Source organism: Gigantopelta aegis, chromosome 10 (genome assembly GCF_016097555.1).
Source record: "Gigantopelta aegis isolate Gae_Host chromosome 10, Gae_host_genome, whole genome shotgun sequence".
Lineage (NCBI taxonomy): Eukaryota > Metazoa > Mollusca > Gastropoda > Neomphalida > Peltospiridae > Gigantopelta > Gigantopelta aegis.
In genome coordinates, this window is record NC_054708.1 from 913,587 (window position 1) to 929,381 (window position 15,795).

A 15,795-nucleotide genomic window follows, 5' to 3' on the forward strand; every position below is an offset into this window, starting at 1 on the left:
TGTTTAGTGCCAGTCAGTGGACCCATTCTCTGCTTGGGTTTTCCTTTTGGTTTATGGCTTGATGCCTGTACGTCTGGTTGTATGTTTAGTGCCAGTCAGTGGACCCATTCTCTGCTTGGGTTTTCCTTTTGGTTTATGGCTTGATGCCTGTACGTCTGGTTGTATGTTTAGTGCCAGTCAGTGGACCCATTCTCTGCTTGGGTTTTCCTTTTGGTTTATGGCTTGATGCCTGTACGTCTGGTTGTATGTTTAGTGTCAGTCAGTGGACCCATTCTCTGCTTGGGTTTTCCTTTTGGTTTATGGCTTGATGCCTGTACATCTGGTTGTATGTTTAGTGCCAGTCAGTGGACGCATTCTCTGCTTGGGTTTTCCTTTTGGTTTATGGCTTGATGCCTGTATGTCTGGTTGTATGTTTAGTGCCAGTCAGTGGGACTCATTCTCTGCTTGGGTTTTCCTTTTGGTTTATGGCTTGATGCCTGTATGTCTGGTTGTATGTTTAGTGCCAGTCAGTGGGACTCATTCTCTGCTTGGGTTTTCCTTTTGGTTTATGGCTTGATGCCTGTACTTCTGGTTGTATGTTTAGTGCCAGTCAGTGGACCCATTCTCTGCTTGGGTTTTCCTTTTGGTTTATGGCTTGATGCCTGTACGTCTGGTTGTATGTTTAGTGCCAGTCAGTGGACCCATTCTCTGCTTGGGTTTTCCTTTTGGTTTATGGCTTGATGCCTGTATGTCTGGTTGTATGTTTAGTGCCAGTCAGTGGGACTCATTCTCTGCTTGGGTTTTCCTTTTGGTTTATGGCTTGATGCCTGTACTTCTGGTTGTATGTTTAGTGCCAGTCAGTGGACCCATTCTCTGCTTGGGTTTTCCTTTTGGTTTATGGCTTGATGCCTGTACTTCTGGTTGTATGTTTAGTGCCAGTCAGTGGACCCATTCTCTGCTTGGGTTTTCCTTTTGGTTTATGGCTTGATGCCTGTACGTCTGGTTGTATGTTTAGTGCCAGTCAGTGGACCCATTCTCTGCTTGGGTTTTCCTTTTGGTTTATGGCTTGATGCCTGTATGTCTGGTTGTATGTTTAGTGCCAGTCAGTGGGACTCATTCTCTGCTTGGGTTTTCCTTTTGTTTTATGGCTTGATGCCTGTACTTCTGGTTGTATGTTTAGTGCCAGTCAGTGGACCCATTCTCTGCTTGGGTTTTCCTTTTGGTTTATGGCTTGATGCCTGTACGTCTGGTTGTATGTTTAGTGCCAGTCAGTGGACCCATTCTCTGCTTGGGTTTTCCTTTTGGTTTATGGCTTGATGCCTGTATGTCTGGTTGTATGTTTAGTGCCAGTCAGTGGGACTCATACTCTGCTTGGGTTTTCCTTTTGGTTTATGGCTTGATGCCTGTACTTCTGGTTGTATGTTTAGTGCCAGTCAGTGGACCCATTCTCTGCTTGGGTTTTCCTTTTGGTTTATGGCTTGATGCCTGTACGTCTGGTTGTATGTTTAGTGTCAGTCAGTGGACCCATTCTCTGCTTGGGTTTTCCTTTTGGTTTATGGCTTGATGCCTGTACTTCTGGTTGTATGTTTAGTGCCAGTCAGTGGGACTCATTCTCTGCTTGGGTTTTCCTTTTGGTTTATGGCTTGATGCCTGTATGTCTGGTTGTATGTTTAGTGCCAGTCAGTGGGACTCATTCTCTGCTTGGGTTTTCCTTTTGGTTTATGGCTTGATGCCTGTACGTCTGGTTGTATGTTTAGTGCCAGTCAGTGGGACTCATTCTCTGCTTGGGTTTTCCTTTTGTTTTATGGCTTGATGCCTGTATGTCTGGTTGTATGTTTAGTGCCAGTCAGTGGACCCATTCTCTGCTTGGGTTTTCCTTTTGGTTTATGGCTTGATGCCTGTACTTCTGGTTGTATGTTTAGTGCCAGTCAGTGGACCCATTCTCTGCTTGGGTTTTCCTTTTGGTTTATGGCTTGATGCCTGTACGTCTGGTTGTATGTTTAGTGCCAGTCAGTGGACCCATTCTCTGCTTGGGTTTTCCTTTTGGTTTATGGCTTGATGCCTGTATGTCTGGTTGTATGTTTAGTGCCAGTCAGTGGGACTCATTCTCTGCTTGGGTTTTCCTTTTGGTTTATGGCTTGATGCCTGTACTTCTGGTTGTATGTTTAGTGCCAGTCAGTGGACCCATTCTCTGCTTGGGTTTTCCTTTTGGTTTATGGCTTGATGCCTGTACATCTGGTTGTATGTTTAGTGTCAGTCAGTGGACCCATTCTCTGCTTGGGTTTTCCTTTTGGTTTATGGCTTGATGCCTGTACTTCTGGTTGTATGTTTAGTGCCAGTCAGTGGGACTCATTCTCTGCTTGGGTTTTCCTTTTGGTTTATGGCTTGATGCCTGTACTTCTGGTTGCATAAAATTTACAGGCAATGTTTTGTGGCTACATGATGCAGGTACATGTATACCAATTTGGGATTAATTTTAGGATGTCATAGACGTACGGTTCCCATTTTTGTAGGGGGGGCAGCCTGGCTTTTGCCCAAATTAAAGAAAATGCCAGAATCTGGATAACACCATTTATTTATCTTAGTATTACTACCAAACAGCTATATAGGGCTGCAAACGAATAACTGCACATTTTTACATGGATTTGAACTTATTTTGAGGGTAGAATGATGGAAATACATGTTGTACATAGTAAAAGGTCTCAGGTTAGCACATTTTCCAGAATATCTGTATCATTTCTGCCAAAATTTGAGGTTTCGCTCCAGCACTAGGGGGCAGTTATTCCCCCCTCTCCTATCTCCTATGCTTATGTAGGTTGTTGCTGTCAATGCTAGACAGGTAACAGGTTAATAGAGGTCACTTAGCAATCAAGAATTCAGTGAAATTAAATGTCTACCATAACTTTATTCAACATTCAGTGTAGCTGATGGTTTCATCCATAGATGTTTTTCTCTATGTACATGTATGTGAAAAAACCAACATTATCAAAAAACACCATCAGTTAATATTTTATTTAATAAATTTGATTAAACCCAGTGTCAATTATGTAAGACTTATAGTTTGTGAGAAATGGGGCTAAACGCAACACTTTAAAGTTGAGCTAAATATAAAAGATGATGCCATTACCACAAATACCGCCGCCATTGTAAAGGTAATACATGTACCTATGTCTCGTCTTTTTACTTCGTAAAGGCAATACAAATCATCCAGGGGGAACAGAACAATCGACTAAGATAGGTGGCCATTGACTATGGTTAGCAACTCGTTTAGATTTGACTGTACTTCCATTTCTCATTGCATAGTCATTGTTTCTTCTCATAGGTGTTTAAACATTACTTTCGTCTTCGTAGATCCAAAGTAGAAAGGGGAACACACAAGGTTAGTCAAAATATCCATACACGTATACTCACACCGATACAGATTTGTGTTTAGTTCAGGCAGGAAGTGATCCTTCAAGCTTAGATAGTTTCCATTGGTATGGAATTGATCAGCATCATTAATAACAGTTTAGCATTGGGATTGAGGGGTGGGGTGGGGGGTGGGTAGATTGACAATGGGCGGGCCACATGGTTGTTCACAATCTTCCTGGTACATGTATTTATAACACGTCTATGAATCCATGCGTCAGAACGCATAGCATCTGTTGAACTGATTTTTTACTTCTTTTCTTTACGTTTAATTTGATTTTCGTGCATATGTTCAATTAATGTTCAAGCACGCTATCCTGGGCACTTACTTCAGTTATCTGGGCTGTATGTCCAGGTCAGTGGGTTGATGGTTAATTGTTTGTCATTATTAGAATGCATTTAATGAACTACAGTAACAAGAGGTTTTGTAGGGAAGAACTTAATACATTTTTTTTTTTTTTTTTTTTGCTACAAAAATATTGCATAGTATATGTATAAATGTAGCCATAATGTTTGTTTGCAAAGTTTTTGGCAAAGCAGACCACCCAATTCTATCACACGAAGGCCTATTCAAACAAATAAAACACAAAATAAAAGTGTGTTAGGTGAAGTCAGGTTCAACCCATTTTTGAGGGCTTTGAGACCTGTGGATCCCAGACTATGGACTTTGATCAACTGAAATTAGGGCTCGAAATTAATGATGGCACTGACAGCAATTGCCTTAGTTGCAATATGATTTTCTGTTGGTCAGGGACTTCACCAATGGCAAGTTTTTGCCGATGGATAACAATCATTGCCGTCGGTTGAAGGGACTACTTTGGTTTTTTATAGTTATTACTAAAGTTACCAATTTAAAATGTCCCTAGGCAGGAGCAATATTGCCGTCGGTGAGCGTTTTGTCAGTGGGAAAAACATTTAAAAATTGCCATAGGTAACAAAATGTTAAGCTTGAGCCCTGATTGAAATACTACTTGGTATAAAGCTAGCAGTAAGCTTTGGTAATTGTACACGTTGTACTATGTGAAGGATACGACACCAACAAGGTTGAACTCCTGGTAGTTGTCACACGGGAAGGAGCTGAACCAGTACACCCCTGACGTCTTGTTGTACGTGAACATCCCGTAGTCCGTCTGGAAGATTCTGCGGATCAGCAGCAGAAACCACTCCTTGGTGAGCCCCCCCATGTCGAGACCCGGCTCCCCCGAGAACGTCACCTTCAGCTTCTTCTTCAGGTCCTGCTGTTTACGTGCAATCTACACACGGAGTGAGAGAGAGGGGGTATCAGTGAGAGAGAGAGAGGGGGTATCAGTGAGAGAGAGAGAGAGAGAGAGAGAGAGAGAGAGAGAGAGAGAGAGAGAGAGAGAGAGAGAGAGAGAGAGAAAGGGGGGATCAGTGGACAGAGAGAGAGAGAGAGAGAGAGAGAGAGAAAGAGATAGTGAGAGAGAAAAACAAAGAGACAGAGAGAGAGGTGACTATCAATGACAATCAAAAACAAAAAGAGTCAGAGAGACAGGGAGAGAGAGAGAGGTAACAATCAGTGGCAATCTAGAGAGAGAGCAATAGAGAGACAGACAGACAAAAACAGAGAGAGACAGATGGACAAAGAAACAGAAATAGACAGAGTGAGAGAGGTGGCAATATAGAGAAAACATTTGGGGATATTGTTGAGTTATCAGTAGAACAGTGAATATTCGGGGAGTAGAACAGTGAATATGAGATAAGTAGAACAGTGGATATGATGGAGTAGAACAGTGCATATGAGGGAGCAGTAGAACAGTGGATATGAGGGAGCAGAACAGTGCATATGAGAGAGCAGTAGAACAGTGCATATGAGGGAGCAGTAGAACAGTGGATATGAGGGAGCAGTAGAACAGTGCATATGAGGGAGCAGAACAGTGCATATGAGGGAGCAGAACAGTGCATATGAGAGAGCAGTAGAACAGTGCATATGAGGGAGCAGTAGAACAGTGCATATGAGGGAGCAGAACAGTGCATACGAGGGAGCAGAATAGTGCATATGAGGGAGCAGAACAGTGCATATGAAGGAGCAGTAGAACAGTAAATATGAGGGAGCATAACAGTGGGGGAGTAGAATAGCAGATTTGAGTGGATTAAAACAATGGATATGGGGGAGCCGAACAGTGGATATGAGTTGAGTATATCAATGGCAATGGGGGAAGACGAACAGTGGATTTGGGGAACATCAGTGGATACGAGATTGGAATAGTCGATATGGGGGGAGTAGAACAGTGGATATGGGGGGAGTAGAACACACTTCTATCTGACCTCATGTAGCGAGTCCGACACAAGATGCGACCTCCGGATGGTCAGGTTGAGAAACAACATCCCGATGTCCGGCAGCTGGCGTCTCTGGACTTTGGCCACCAGACTTTTCTGAAACAGTCAACACAACACATCAGGACATCTTAGTCTACACAACACATCAGGACATCTTAGTCTACACAACATATCAGGCCATCTTAGTCTACACAACACATCAGGACATCTTAGTCTACACAACATATCAGGCCATCTTAGTCTACACAACACATCAGGACATCGTAGTCTACACAACACATCAGGACATCTTAGTCTACACAACACATCAGGACATCTTACTCTACACAACACATCAGGCCATCTTAGTCTACACAACACATCAGGACATCGTAGTCTACACAACACATCAAGACATCTTAGTCTACACAACAAATGGTTACTTTATGAAAATGGAATAAAAAATATTTCATCTTCAAATATTTATTTCCTATTTATTTGACCAAAAGTAGAATTACACTTTTATTTACTTAATTGTAGTACCATGGTTATATTTACTAAAACTAAAATTAATACCATACATGGGCAAACTTAGTATTTTTAAGGAGAGGGGGTGAAAACTGTAAAATGAGAACTCATGAATGCCTTAAATCCATTGATTCAGTGGAAAGCTACTTCATCGTGGCAATACAAGGCATCCCAGTTTTATGCAAGATACAAAACAAATTCTTCATTTAAATACAAACTCAAAAATATCAGTGCTTTAATGAAACCAAACAAGGCAAACAGGTATATATCATCATGAGTGGTAACGACACCCCCATGTCACAAACCCACTTAGATACACCTTTGTTACACTTATTGTACCAATAACAATAATTAGTGAAAATTAGACTTTGTTTAAAACTAACAAAGGATACTTACTCTAGCCATGACGATCATCTGCTGCTCTGAGTCTTTCTGCAGTATCGATCTCTTGGCAGCAATACTCAGGATGAACGGGTACTGACAGAAAGAGAACCTGTGATAGACAAACGGAATCACATGAAACCTGTGTACAGCAATACTCAGGATCAACGGGTACTGACAGAAAGAGAATCTACAACAGACAAACGGAATCACATGAAACCTGTGTACAGCAATACTCAGGATGAACGGGTACTGACAGAAAGAGAATCTACAACAGACAAACGGAATCACATGAAACCTGTGTACAGCAATACTCAGGATGAACGGGTACTGACAGAAAGAGAATCTACAACAAACGGAATCACATGAAACCTGTGTACAGCAATACTCAGGATGAACGGGTACTGACAGAAAGAGAATCTACAACAGAGAAACCGAATCACATGAAACCTGTGTACAGCAATACTCAGGATGAACGGGTACTGACAGAAAGAGAATCTACAACAAACGGAATCACATGAAACCTGTGTACAGCAATACTCAGGATGAACGGGTACTGACAGAAAGAGAATCTACAACAAACGGAATCACATGAAACCTGTGTACAGCAATACTCAGGATGAACGGGTACTGACAGAAAGAGAACCTGTGATAGACAAACGGAATCACATGAAACCTATGTACAGCAATACTCACGATGAACGGGTACTGACAGAAAGAGAATCTACAACAAACGGAATCACATGAAACCTGTGTCCAGCAATACTCAGGATGAACGGGTACTGACAGAAAGAGAACCTGTGATAGACAAACGGAATCACATGAAACCTGTGTACAGCAATACTCAGGATGAACGGGTACTGACAGAAAGAGAATCTACAACAAACGGAATCACATGAAACCTGTGTCCAGCAATACTCAGGATGAACGGGTACTGACAGAAAGAGAACCTGTGATAGACAAACGGAATCACATGAAACCTGTGTACAGCAATACTCAGGATGAACGGGTACTGACAGAAAGAGAATCTACAACAAACGGAATCACATGAAACCTTTGTACAGCAATACTCAGGATGAATGGGTACTGTCAGAAAGAGAATCTACAACAGACAAACGGAATCACATGAAACCTGTGTACAGCAATACTCAGGATGAACTGGTACTGACAGAAAGAGAATCTACAACAAACGGAATCACTTGAAACCTGTGTACAGCAATACTCAGGATGAACGGGTACTGACAGAAAGAGAATCTACAACAGAGAAACCGAATCACATGAAACCTGTGTACAGCAATACTCAGGATGAACGGGTACTGACAGAAAGAGAATCTACAACAAACGGAATCATATGAAACCTGTGTACAGCAATACTCAGGATAAACGGGTACTGACAGAAAGAGAATCTACAACAAACAGAATCATATGAAACCTGTGTACAGCAATACTCAGGATGAATGGGTACTGACAGAAAGAGAATCTACAACAAATGGAATCACATGAAACCTGTGTACAGCAATACTCAGGATGAACGGGTACTGACAGAAAGAGAACCTGTGATAGACAAACAGAATCACATGAAACCTGTGTACAGCAATACTCAGGATGAACGGGTACTGACAGAAAGAGAATCTACAACAAACGGAATCACATGAAACCTGTGTACAGCAATACTCAGGATGAACGGGTACTGACAGAAAGAGAATCTGTGACAGACAAACGGAATCACATGAAACCTGTGTACAGCAATACTCAGGATGAACGGGTACTGACAGAAAGAGAATCTACAACAAACGGAATCACATGAAACCTTTGTACAGCAATACTCAGGATGAACGGGTACTGACAGAAAGAGAATCTACAACAGACAAACGGAATCACATGAAACCTGTGTACAGCAATACTCAGGATGAACGGGTACTGACAGAAAGAGAACCTGTGATAGACAAACGGAATCACATGAAACCTGTGTACAGCAATACTCAGGATGAACAGGTACTGACAGAAAGAGAATCTACAACAAACAGAATCACATGAAACCTGTGTACAGCAATACTCAGGATGAACGGGTACTGACAGAAAGAGAATCTACAACAGACAAACGGAATCACATGAAACCTGTGTACAGCAATACTCAGGATGAACGGGTACTGACAGAAAGAGAATCTACAACAGACAAACGGAATCACATGAAACCTGTGTACAGCAATACTCAGGATGAACGGGTACTGACAGAAAGAGAATCTACAACAGACAAACGGAATCACATGAAACCTGTGTACAGTAATACTCAGGATGAACGGGTACTGAGAGAAAGAGAACCTGTGATAGACAAACGGAATCACATGAAACCTGTGTACACCAATACTCAGGATGAACAGATACTGACAGAAAGAGAATCTACAACAAACAGAATCACATGAAACCTGTGTACAGCAATACTCAGGATGAACGGGTACTAACAGAAAGAGAATCTACCAGACAAACGGAATTACATGAAACCTGTGTACAGCAATACTCAGGATGAACGGGTACTGACAGAAAGAGAATCTACAACAGAGAAACGGAATCACATGAAACCTGTGTACAGCAATACTCAGGATGAACGGGTACTGACAGAAAGAGAACCTGTGATAGACAAACGGAATCACATGAAACCTGTGTACAGCAATACTCAGGATGAACGGGTACTGACAGAAAGAGAATCTACAACAAACAGAATCACATGAAACCTGTGTACAGCAATACTCAGGATGAACGGGTACTGACAGAAAGAGAATCTACAACAGACAAACGGAATTACATGAAACCTGTGTACAGCAATACTCAGGATGAACACTGAAGAAAGAGAACCCTGAAACCTGTACAGCAATACTCAGGATGAACGGGTACTGACAGAAAGAGAATCTACAACAAACGGAATCACATGAAACCTGTGTACAGCAATACTCAGGATGAACGGGTACTGACAGAAAGAGAACCTGTGATAGACAAACGGAATCACATGAAACCTGTGTACAGCAATACTCAGGATGAACGGGTACTGACAGAAAGAGAATCTACAACAAACGGAATCACATGAAACCTGTGTACAGCAATACTCAGGATGAACGGGTACTGACAGAAAGAGAACCTGTGATAGACAAACGGAATCACATGAAACCTGTGTACAGCAATACTCAGGATGAACGGGTACTGACAGAAAGAGAACCTGTGATAGACAAACGGAATCACATGAAACCTGTGTACAGCAATACTCAGGATGAACGGGTACTGACAGAAAGAGAACCTGTGATAGACAAACGGAATCACATGAAACCTGTGTACAGCAATACTCAGGATGAACGGGTACTGACAGAAAGAGAATCTACAACAAACGGAATCACATGAAACCTGTGTACAGCAATACTCAGGATGAACGGGTACTGACAGAAAGAGAACCTGTGAACGGGTAGACAAACGGAATCACATGAAACCTGTGTACAGCAATACTCAGGATGAACGGGTACTGACAGAAAGAGAACCTGTGATAGACAAACGGAATCACATGAAACCTGTGTACAGCAATACTCAGGATGAACGGGTACTGACAGAAAGAGAACCTGTGATAGACAAACGGAATCACATGAAACCTGTGTACAGCAATACTCAGGATGAACGGGTACTGACAGAAAGAGAATCTACAACAGACAAACGGAATCACATGAAACCTGTGTACAGCAATACTCAGGATGAACGGGTACTGACAGAAAGAGAACCTGTGATAGACAAACGGAATCACATGAAACCTGTGTACAGCAATACTCAGGATGAACGGGTACTGACAGAAAGAGAATCTACAACAAACGGAATCACATGAAACCTGTGTACAGCAATACTCAGGATGAACGGGTACTGACAGAAAGAGAATCTACAACAGAGAAACCGAATCACATGAAACCTGTGTACAGCAATACTCAGGATGAACGGGTACTGACAGAAAGAGAATCTACAACAAACGGAATCATATGAAACCTGTGTACAGCAATACTCAGGATGAACGGGTACTGACAGAAAGAGAATCTACAACAAACAGAATCACATGAAACCTGTGTACAGCAATACTCAGGATGAACGGGTACTGACAGAAAGAGAATCTGCAACAAACGGAATCACATGAAACCTGTGTACAGCAATACTCAGGATGAACGGGTACTGACAGAAAGAGAATCTACAACAGACAAATGGAATCACATGAAACCTGTGTACAGCAATACTCAGGATGAACGGGTACTGACAGAAAGAGAATCTACCACAGACAAACGGAATTACATGAAACCTGTGTATAGCAATACTCAAGATGAATGGGTACTGACAGAAGGAGAATCTACCACAGACAAACGGAATCACATGAAACCTGTGTACAGCAATACTCAGGATGAACGGGTACTGACAGAAAGAGAACCTGTGATAGACAAACGGAATCACATGAAACCTGTGTACAGCAATACTCAGGATGAACGGGTACTGACAGAAAGAGAACCTGTGATACACAAACGGAATCACATGAAACCTGTGTACAGCAATTTTCAGGATGAACGGTTATTGACAGAAAGAGAATCTACAACAAACGGAATCACATGAAACCTGTGTACAGCAATACTCAGGATGAACGGGTACTGTCAGAAAGAGAATCTACAACAAACGGAATCACATGAAACCTGTGTACAGCAATACTCAGGATGAACGGGTACTGACAGAAAGAGAACCTGTGATAGACAAACGGAATCACATGAAACCTGTGTACAGCAATACTCAGGATGAACGGGTACTGTCAGAAAGAGAACCTGTGATAGACAAACGGAATCACATGAAACCTATGTACAGCAATACTCAGGATGAACGGGTACTGACAGAAAGAGAACCTGTGATAGACAAACGGAATCACATGAAACCTGTGTACAGCAATACTCGGGATGAACGGGTACTGACAGAAAGAGAACCTGTGATAGACAAACGGAATCACATGAAACCTGTGTACAGCAATACTCAGGAGGAACGGGTACTGTCAGAAAGAGAACCTGTGATAGACAAATGGAATCACATGAAACCTGTGTACAGCAATACTCAGGATGAACAGGTACTCACTCATACCCTGTATGATAATTAGGATCATCTATACATCAATAAATTAAGAATGTTAAACTGTATAAGAATTAAGATTGTCTATAGCCTACATCAATAAATTAAGCAAGTTACCCTGAATGAGAATTCCGGTTCTGTAAACATGAATAAATTAAGCATGTTACCCTGAATGAGAATTCGGGTTCTGTAAACATCAATAAATTAAGCATGTTACCCTGAATGAGAATTCGGGCTCTGTAAACATCAATAAATTAAGCATGTTACCCTGAATGAGAATTCGGGTTCTGTAAACATCAATAAATTAAGCATGTTACCCTGAATGAGAATTCGGGTTCTGTAAACATCAATAAATTAAGCATGTTACCCTGAATGAGAATTCGGGTTCTGTAAACATCAATAAATTAAGCATGTTACCCTGAATGAGAATTCGGGTTCTGCCAGGCGTAGTACTCGGCCATAAGGTCCAGGTGATCAAGGGAGCTGTTGTAGAAGTCGATGTATGAAACCATCGGGGTAAACATGTTGTTACTTGCATCTAAAACACAGAACATCAAACACAGAGAATCGAAAATTATAAAATTTACATTTTTATCTTTGTAAATATGGCATTTTGTCTATTTTTGAGACATATAATGTGACATCTCTAATAGAATAACAACTATGTTAACCAACAGAAATTTGTATACACTGTAAATGTGCCTAGCATTTGAAAAGGCCAATTTATAGATCTGCTGTTTGGGTATACAATTGTTGCAGAGATGATGTAATTAACTGTTGCATGCAGCTCCCTTCCCCCACCTCACCAAAGTAAATAACTGACATAAAATTATTGCACAGGGAAATCATTTATTAAAGAAAATTTATTTTCAGATAAATCTAAAAATCAGATGGGTTTTTTTTAAATCTTTGCTCAGGTATTCTGGCTAAATAAGCCTAGTTTGATGATCCTATATGAACTGATAAGGAAGATTTTGGCCTGGACAAGGATTTCCTTTAATATGCAGTAATCCATGTAAAGTAGGTTGCAGTGCCGTAGTTATGGTCCGTGACACAACACCATCTCAAGTTGTATTTGCATGCAAGGTCTGATGGTCCCATATAAATTGATAAGGAAGATATGGCCCACACAAACATTTTCTTTAATGTGAAATAATCTGTGAAAACTAGGTCACTGTGACCTAGTTATGATATGAGATCATGGACAGCAATCTCAGCTGGTTGTACTTGCATGCAAGGGTTGACGATTCTGTGTGACTTGATAAAGAAGATATGCCCCGGACAAGAACTGGCAACACTATACAATAATGGGAGCAAAAAAAGGACTTACTAAACAGAGCCATCACTTTTGTGGCACTTGGGATCCACCAGGTACATTTCGACAAGGGAGGTAAATCTTGTGGTTTTGGAGGAAAGAGACGGACAGAAATGAAATTGTGAAGTCGATCTAGAACAGCTTTCACCACTGATGGTTTCATCCTTCAAACAAAATAACAAATAATATTTACATACATGAATACATATTCTTTCACTCAGTATTCACTTTGTGGTGATTATACAAATAAAGATAATATTTAGTACATGTTTACATTTTATTAATAGACCTTTTCAATTTTTCATTCTAGCCAGTGCACCACGACTGGTATCTCAAAGACTGTGGTATGTGCTATCCTGTTTGTGGGATGGTGCATATATAATATGGTACTAATAGAAAAATGTTGCGGGTTTCCTCTGGTTTAAACAATATTTACTGCCATTCAAAACAGTAGCAGTCTGGAGATTGGCCAACAGGCATTAGCCTATATTAAGGCCTCTCCCAACCTTTTACAATATGACTATATTACAAGTAATAAAATAAAACGTGAATATAACTTGTTTGTAAATTTACTAACACAGAGGGGGAATAGAAGGAAGAAAAGGTAAAGGAAGAAAAGGTAAAGAGGATGAACAGGTTTAAGCATTTTACATTATTTACAATTAGATGTCACAAGAGGGTTTTCGCTCTAAGATTACGTGTCAAAATTACCAAATGTTTAAAATCCAATAGCCAATGATTAATAAATCAATGTGGTCTATAGCTAGTGGTGTCGTTTAGAAACTTTAAGTTAGACTAAATATGATAACTTTATGTAAAGCAAAGACTGGCAGACTGATATAAGATAGCGATGTAAATGTTCTACCTTTGTTAACTTATATCTGTGAAGAGTTGTTTGGTTTTTTTGTTGCTGTTGGGGGGGGGGGGGGGGGGGGGGGGGGGGCTGGGGGGTCAGAGTAGTATCCCTAGAATAACCTAACATTAAGTGAATACTGTTCAAGCATACTTTCGGATCCAGTGTACAAGAAAATGGTGGTCGTGGTCTGATAAAGCTGCAATTTGTCTCAGCAGGTGAGCAAATATAATGTATGTAGACTGGGACGTGAACTGTGGGTTCTGTAACAACAACACATATACATTAAGTAACAATAACACATGTACATTACACAATAATTATAGACTTAGTTGCTAATTGAAAGGAAAACCATGGGTTCTGTAACAACAACACACATACATTAAGTAACAATAACACACATACATTATACAATAATTACAGACTTAGTAAACTGTGGGTTCTGTAACAACAACACACATGCATTAAGTAACAATAACACACATACATTATACAATAATTAGACTTAGTAAACTGTGGGTTCTGTAACAACAACACACATGCATTAAGTAACAATAACACATATACATTATACAATAATTAGACTTAGTAAACTGTGGGTTCTGTAACAACAACACACTTACATTAAGTAACAATAACACGTACATTATACAATAATTACACTTAGTAAACTGTGGGTTCTGTAACAACAACACACATACATTAAGTAACAACAACACACATACATTAAGTAACAATAACACATATACATTATACAATAATTATAGACTTAGTAAAACTGTGGGCTCTGTAACAACAACACACATACATTAAGTAACAATAACACACATACATTATACAATAATTACAGACTTAGTAAAACTGTGGGTTTTGTAACAACAACACACATACATTAAGTAACAATAACACATATACATTATACAATAATTACAGACTTAGTAAAACTGTGGGTTCTGTAACAACAACACACATACATAAGTAGCAATAACACATATACATTATACAATAATTATAGACTTAGTTGCCAATTGAAAGGAAAACCATGGGTTCTGTAACAGCAACACACATACATTAAGTAACAATAACACACGTACATTATACAATTATAGACTTAGTAAAACTGTGGGTTTTGTAACAACACACATACATTAAGTAACAATAACACATGTATATTACACAATAATTGCAGACTTAGTAAAACTGTGGGTTCTGTAACAACAACACACATACATTAAGTAACAATAACACATATACATCATACAATAATTATAGATTAGTAAAACTGTGTTTTGTTACAACAACACACATACATTAAGTAACAATAACACATGTATATTACACAATAATTATAGACTTAGTAAAACTGTGGGTTCTGTAATAACACACATACATTAAGTAACAACAACACATATACATCATACAATAATTATAGATTAGTAAAACTGTGTTTTGTAACAACAACACACATACATTAAGTAACAATAACACATGTATATTACACAATAATTATAGACTTAGTAAAACTGTGGGTTCTGTAATAACAACACACATACATTAAGTAACAACAACACATATACATCATACAATAATTATAGATTAGTAAAACTGTGTTTTGTAACAACAACACAAATACATTAAGTAACAATAACACATGTATATTACACAATAATTATAGACTTAGTAAAACTGTGGGTTCTGTAATAACAACACACATACATTAAGTAACAATAACACATATACATCACCAATAATTATAGATTAGTAAAACTGTGTTTTGTAACAACAACACACATACATTAAGTAACAATAACACATGTATATTACACAATAATTATAGACTTAGTAAAACTGTGGGTTCTGTAATAACAACACACATACATTAAGTAACAATAACACATATACATCATACAATAATTATAGATTAGTAAAACTG

The 15,795-nt window shown here is 39.6% G+C and overlaps 1 protein-coding gene across 3 annotated transcripts in view; it reads right to left on the reverse strand.

The window, feature by feature from the left end:
* Positions 1-15,795, reverse strand: part of LOC121382575 (probable E3 ubiquitin-protein ligase HECTD2) — a 64,428-nt gene that overhangs the window by 23,957 nt on the left and 24,676 nt on the right. For all 3 annotated transcript variants that reach the window (XR_005959182.1, XM_041512053.1, XM_041512052.1), the window contains 6 exons: positions 14,016-14,125; positions 13,025-13,173; positions 12,112-12,232; positions 6,589-6,685; positions 5,674-5,781; positions 4,419-4,640 (listed from right to left, as the gene is read on the reverse strand). Coding sequence is in view for 2 of the 3 variants with exons in the window: in XM_041512053.1 (XP_041367987.1) it covers positions 4,419-4,640; positions 5,674-5,781; positions 6,589-6,685; positions 12,112-12,232; positions 13,025-13,173; positions 14,016-14,125 (807 nt within the window). In the remaining variant the exon portion in view is untranslated. The remainder of the gene's footprint in view (positions 1-4,418; positions 4,641-5,673; positions 5,782-6,588; positions 6,686-12,111; positions 12,233-13,024; positions 13,174-14,015; positions 14,126-15,795) is intronic.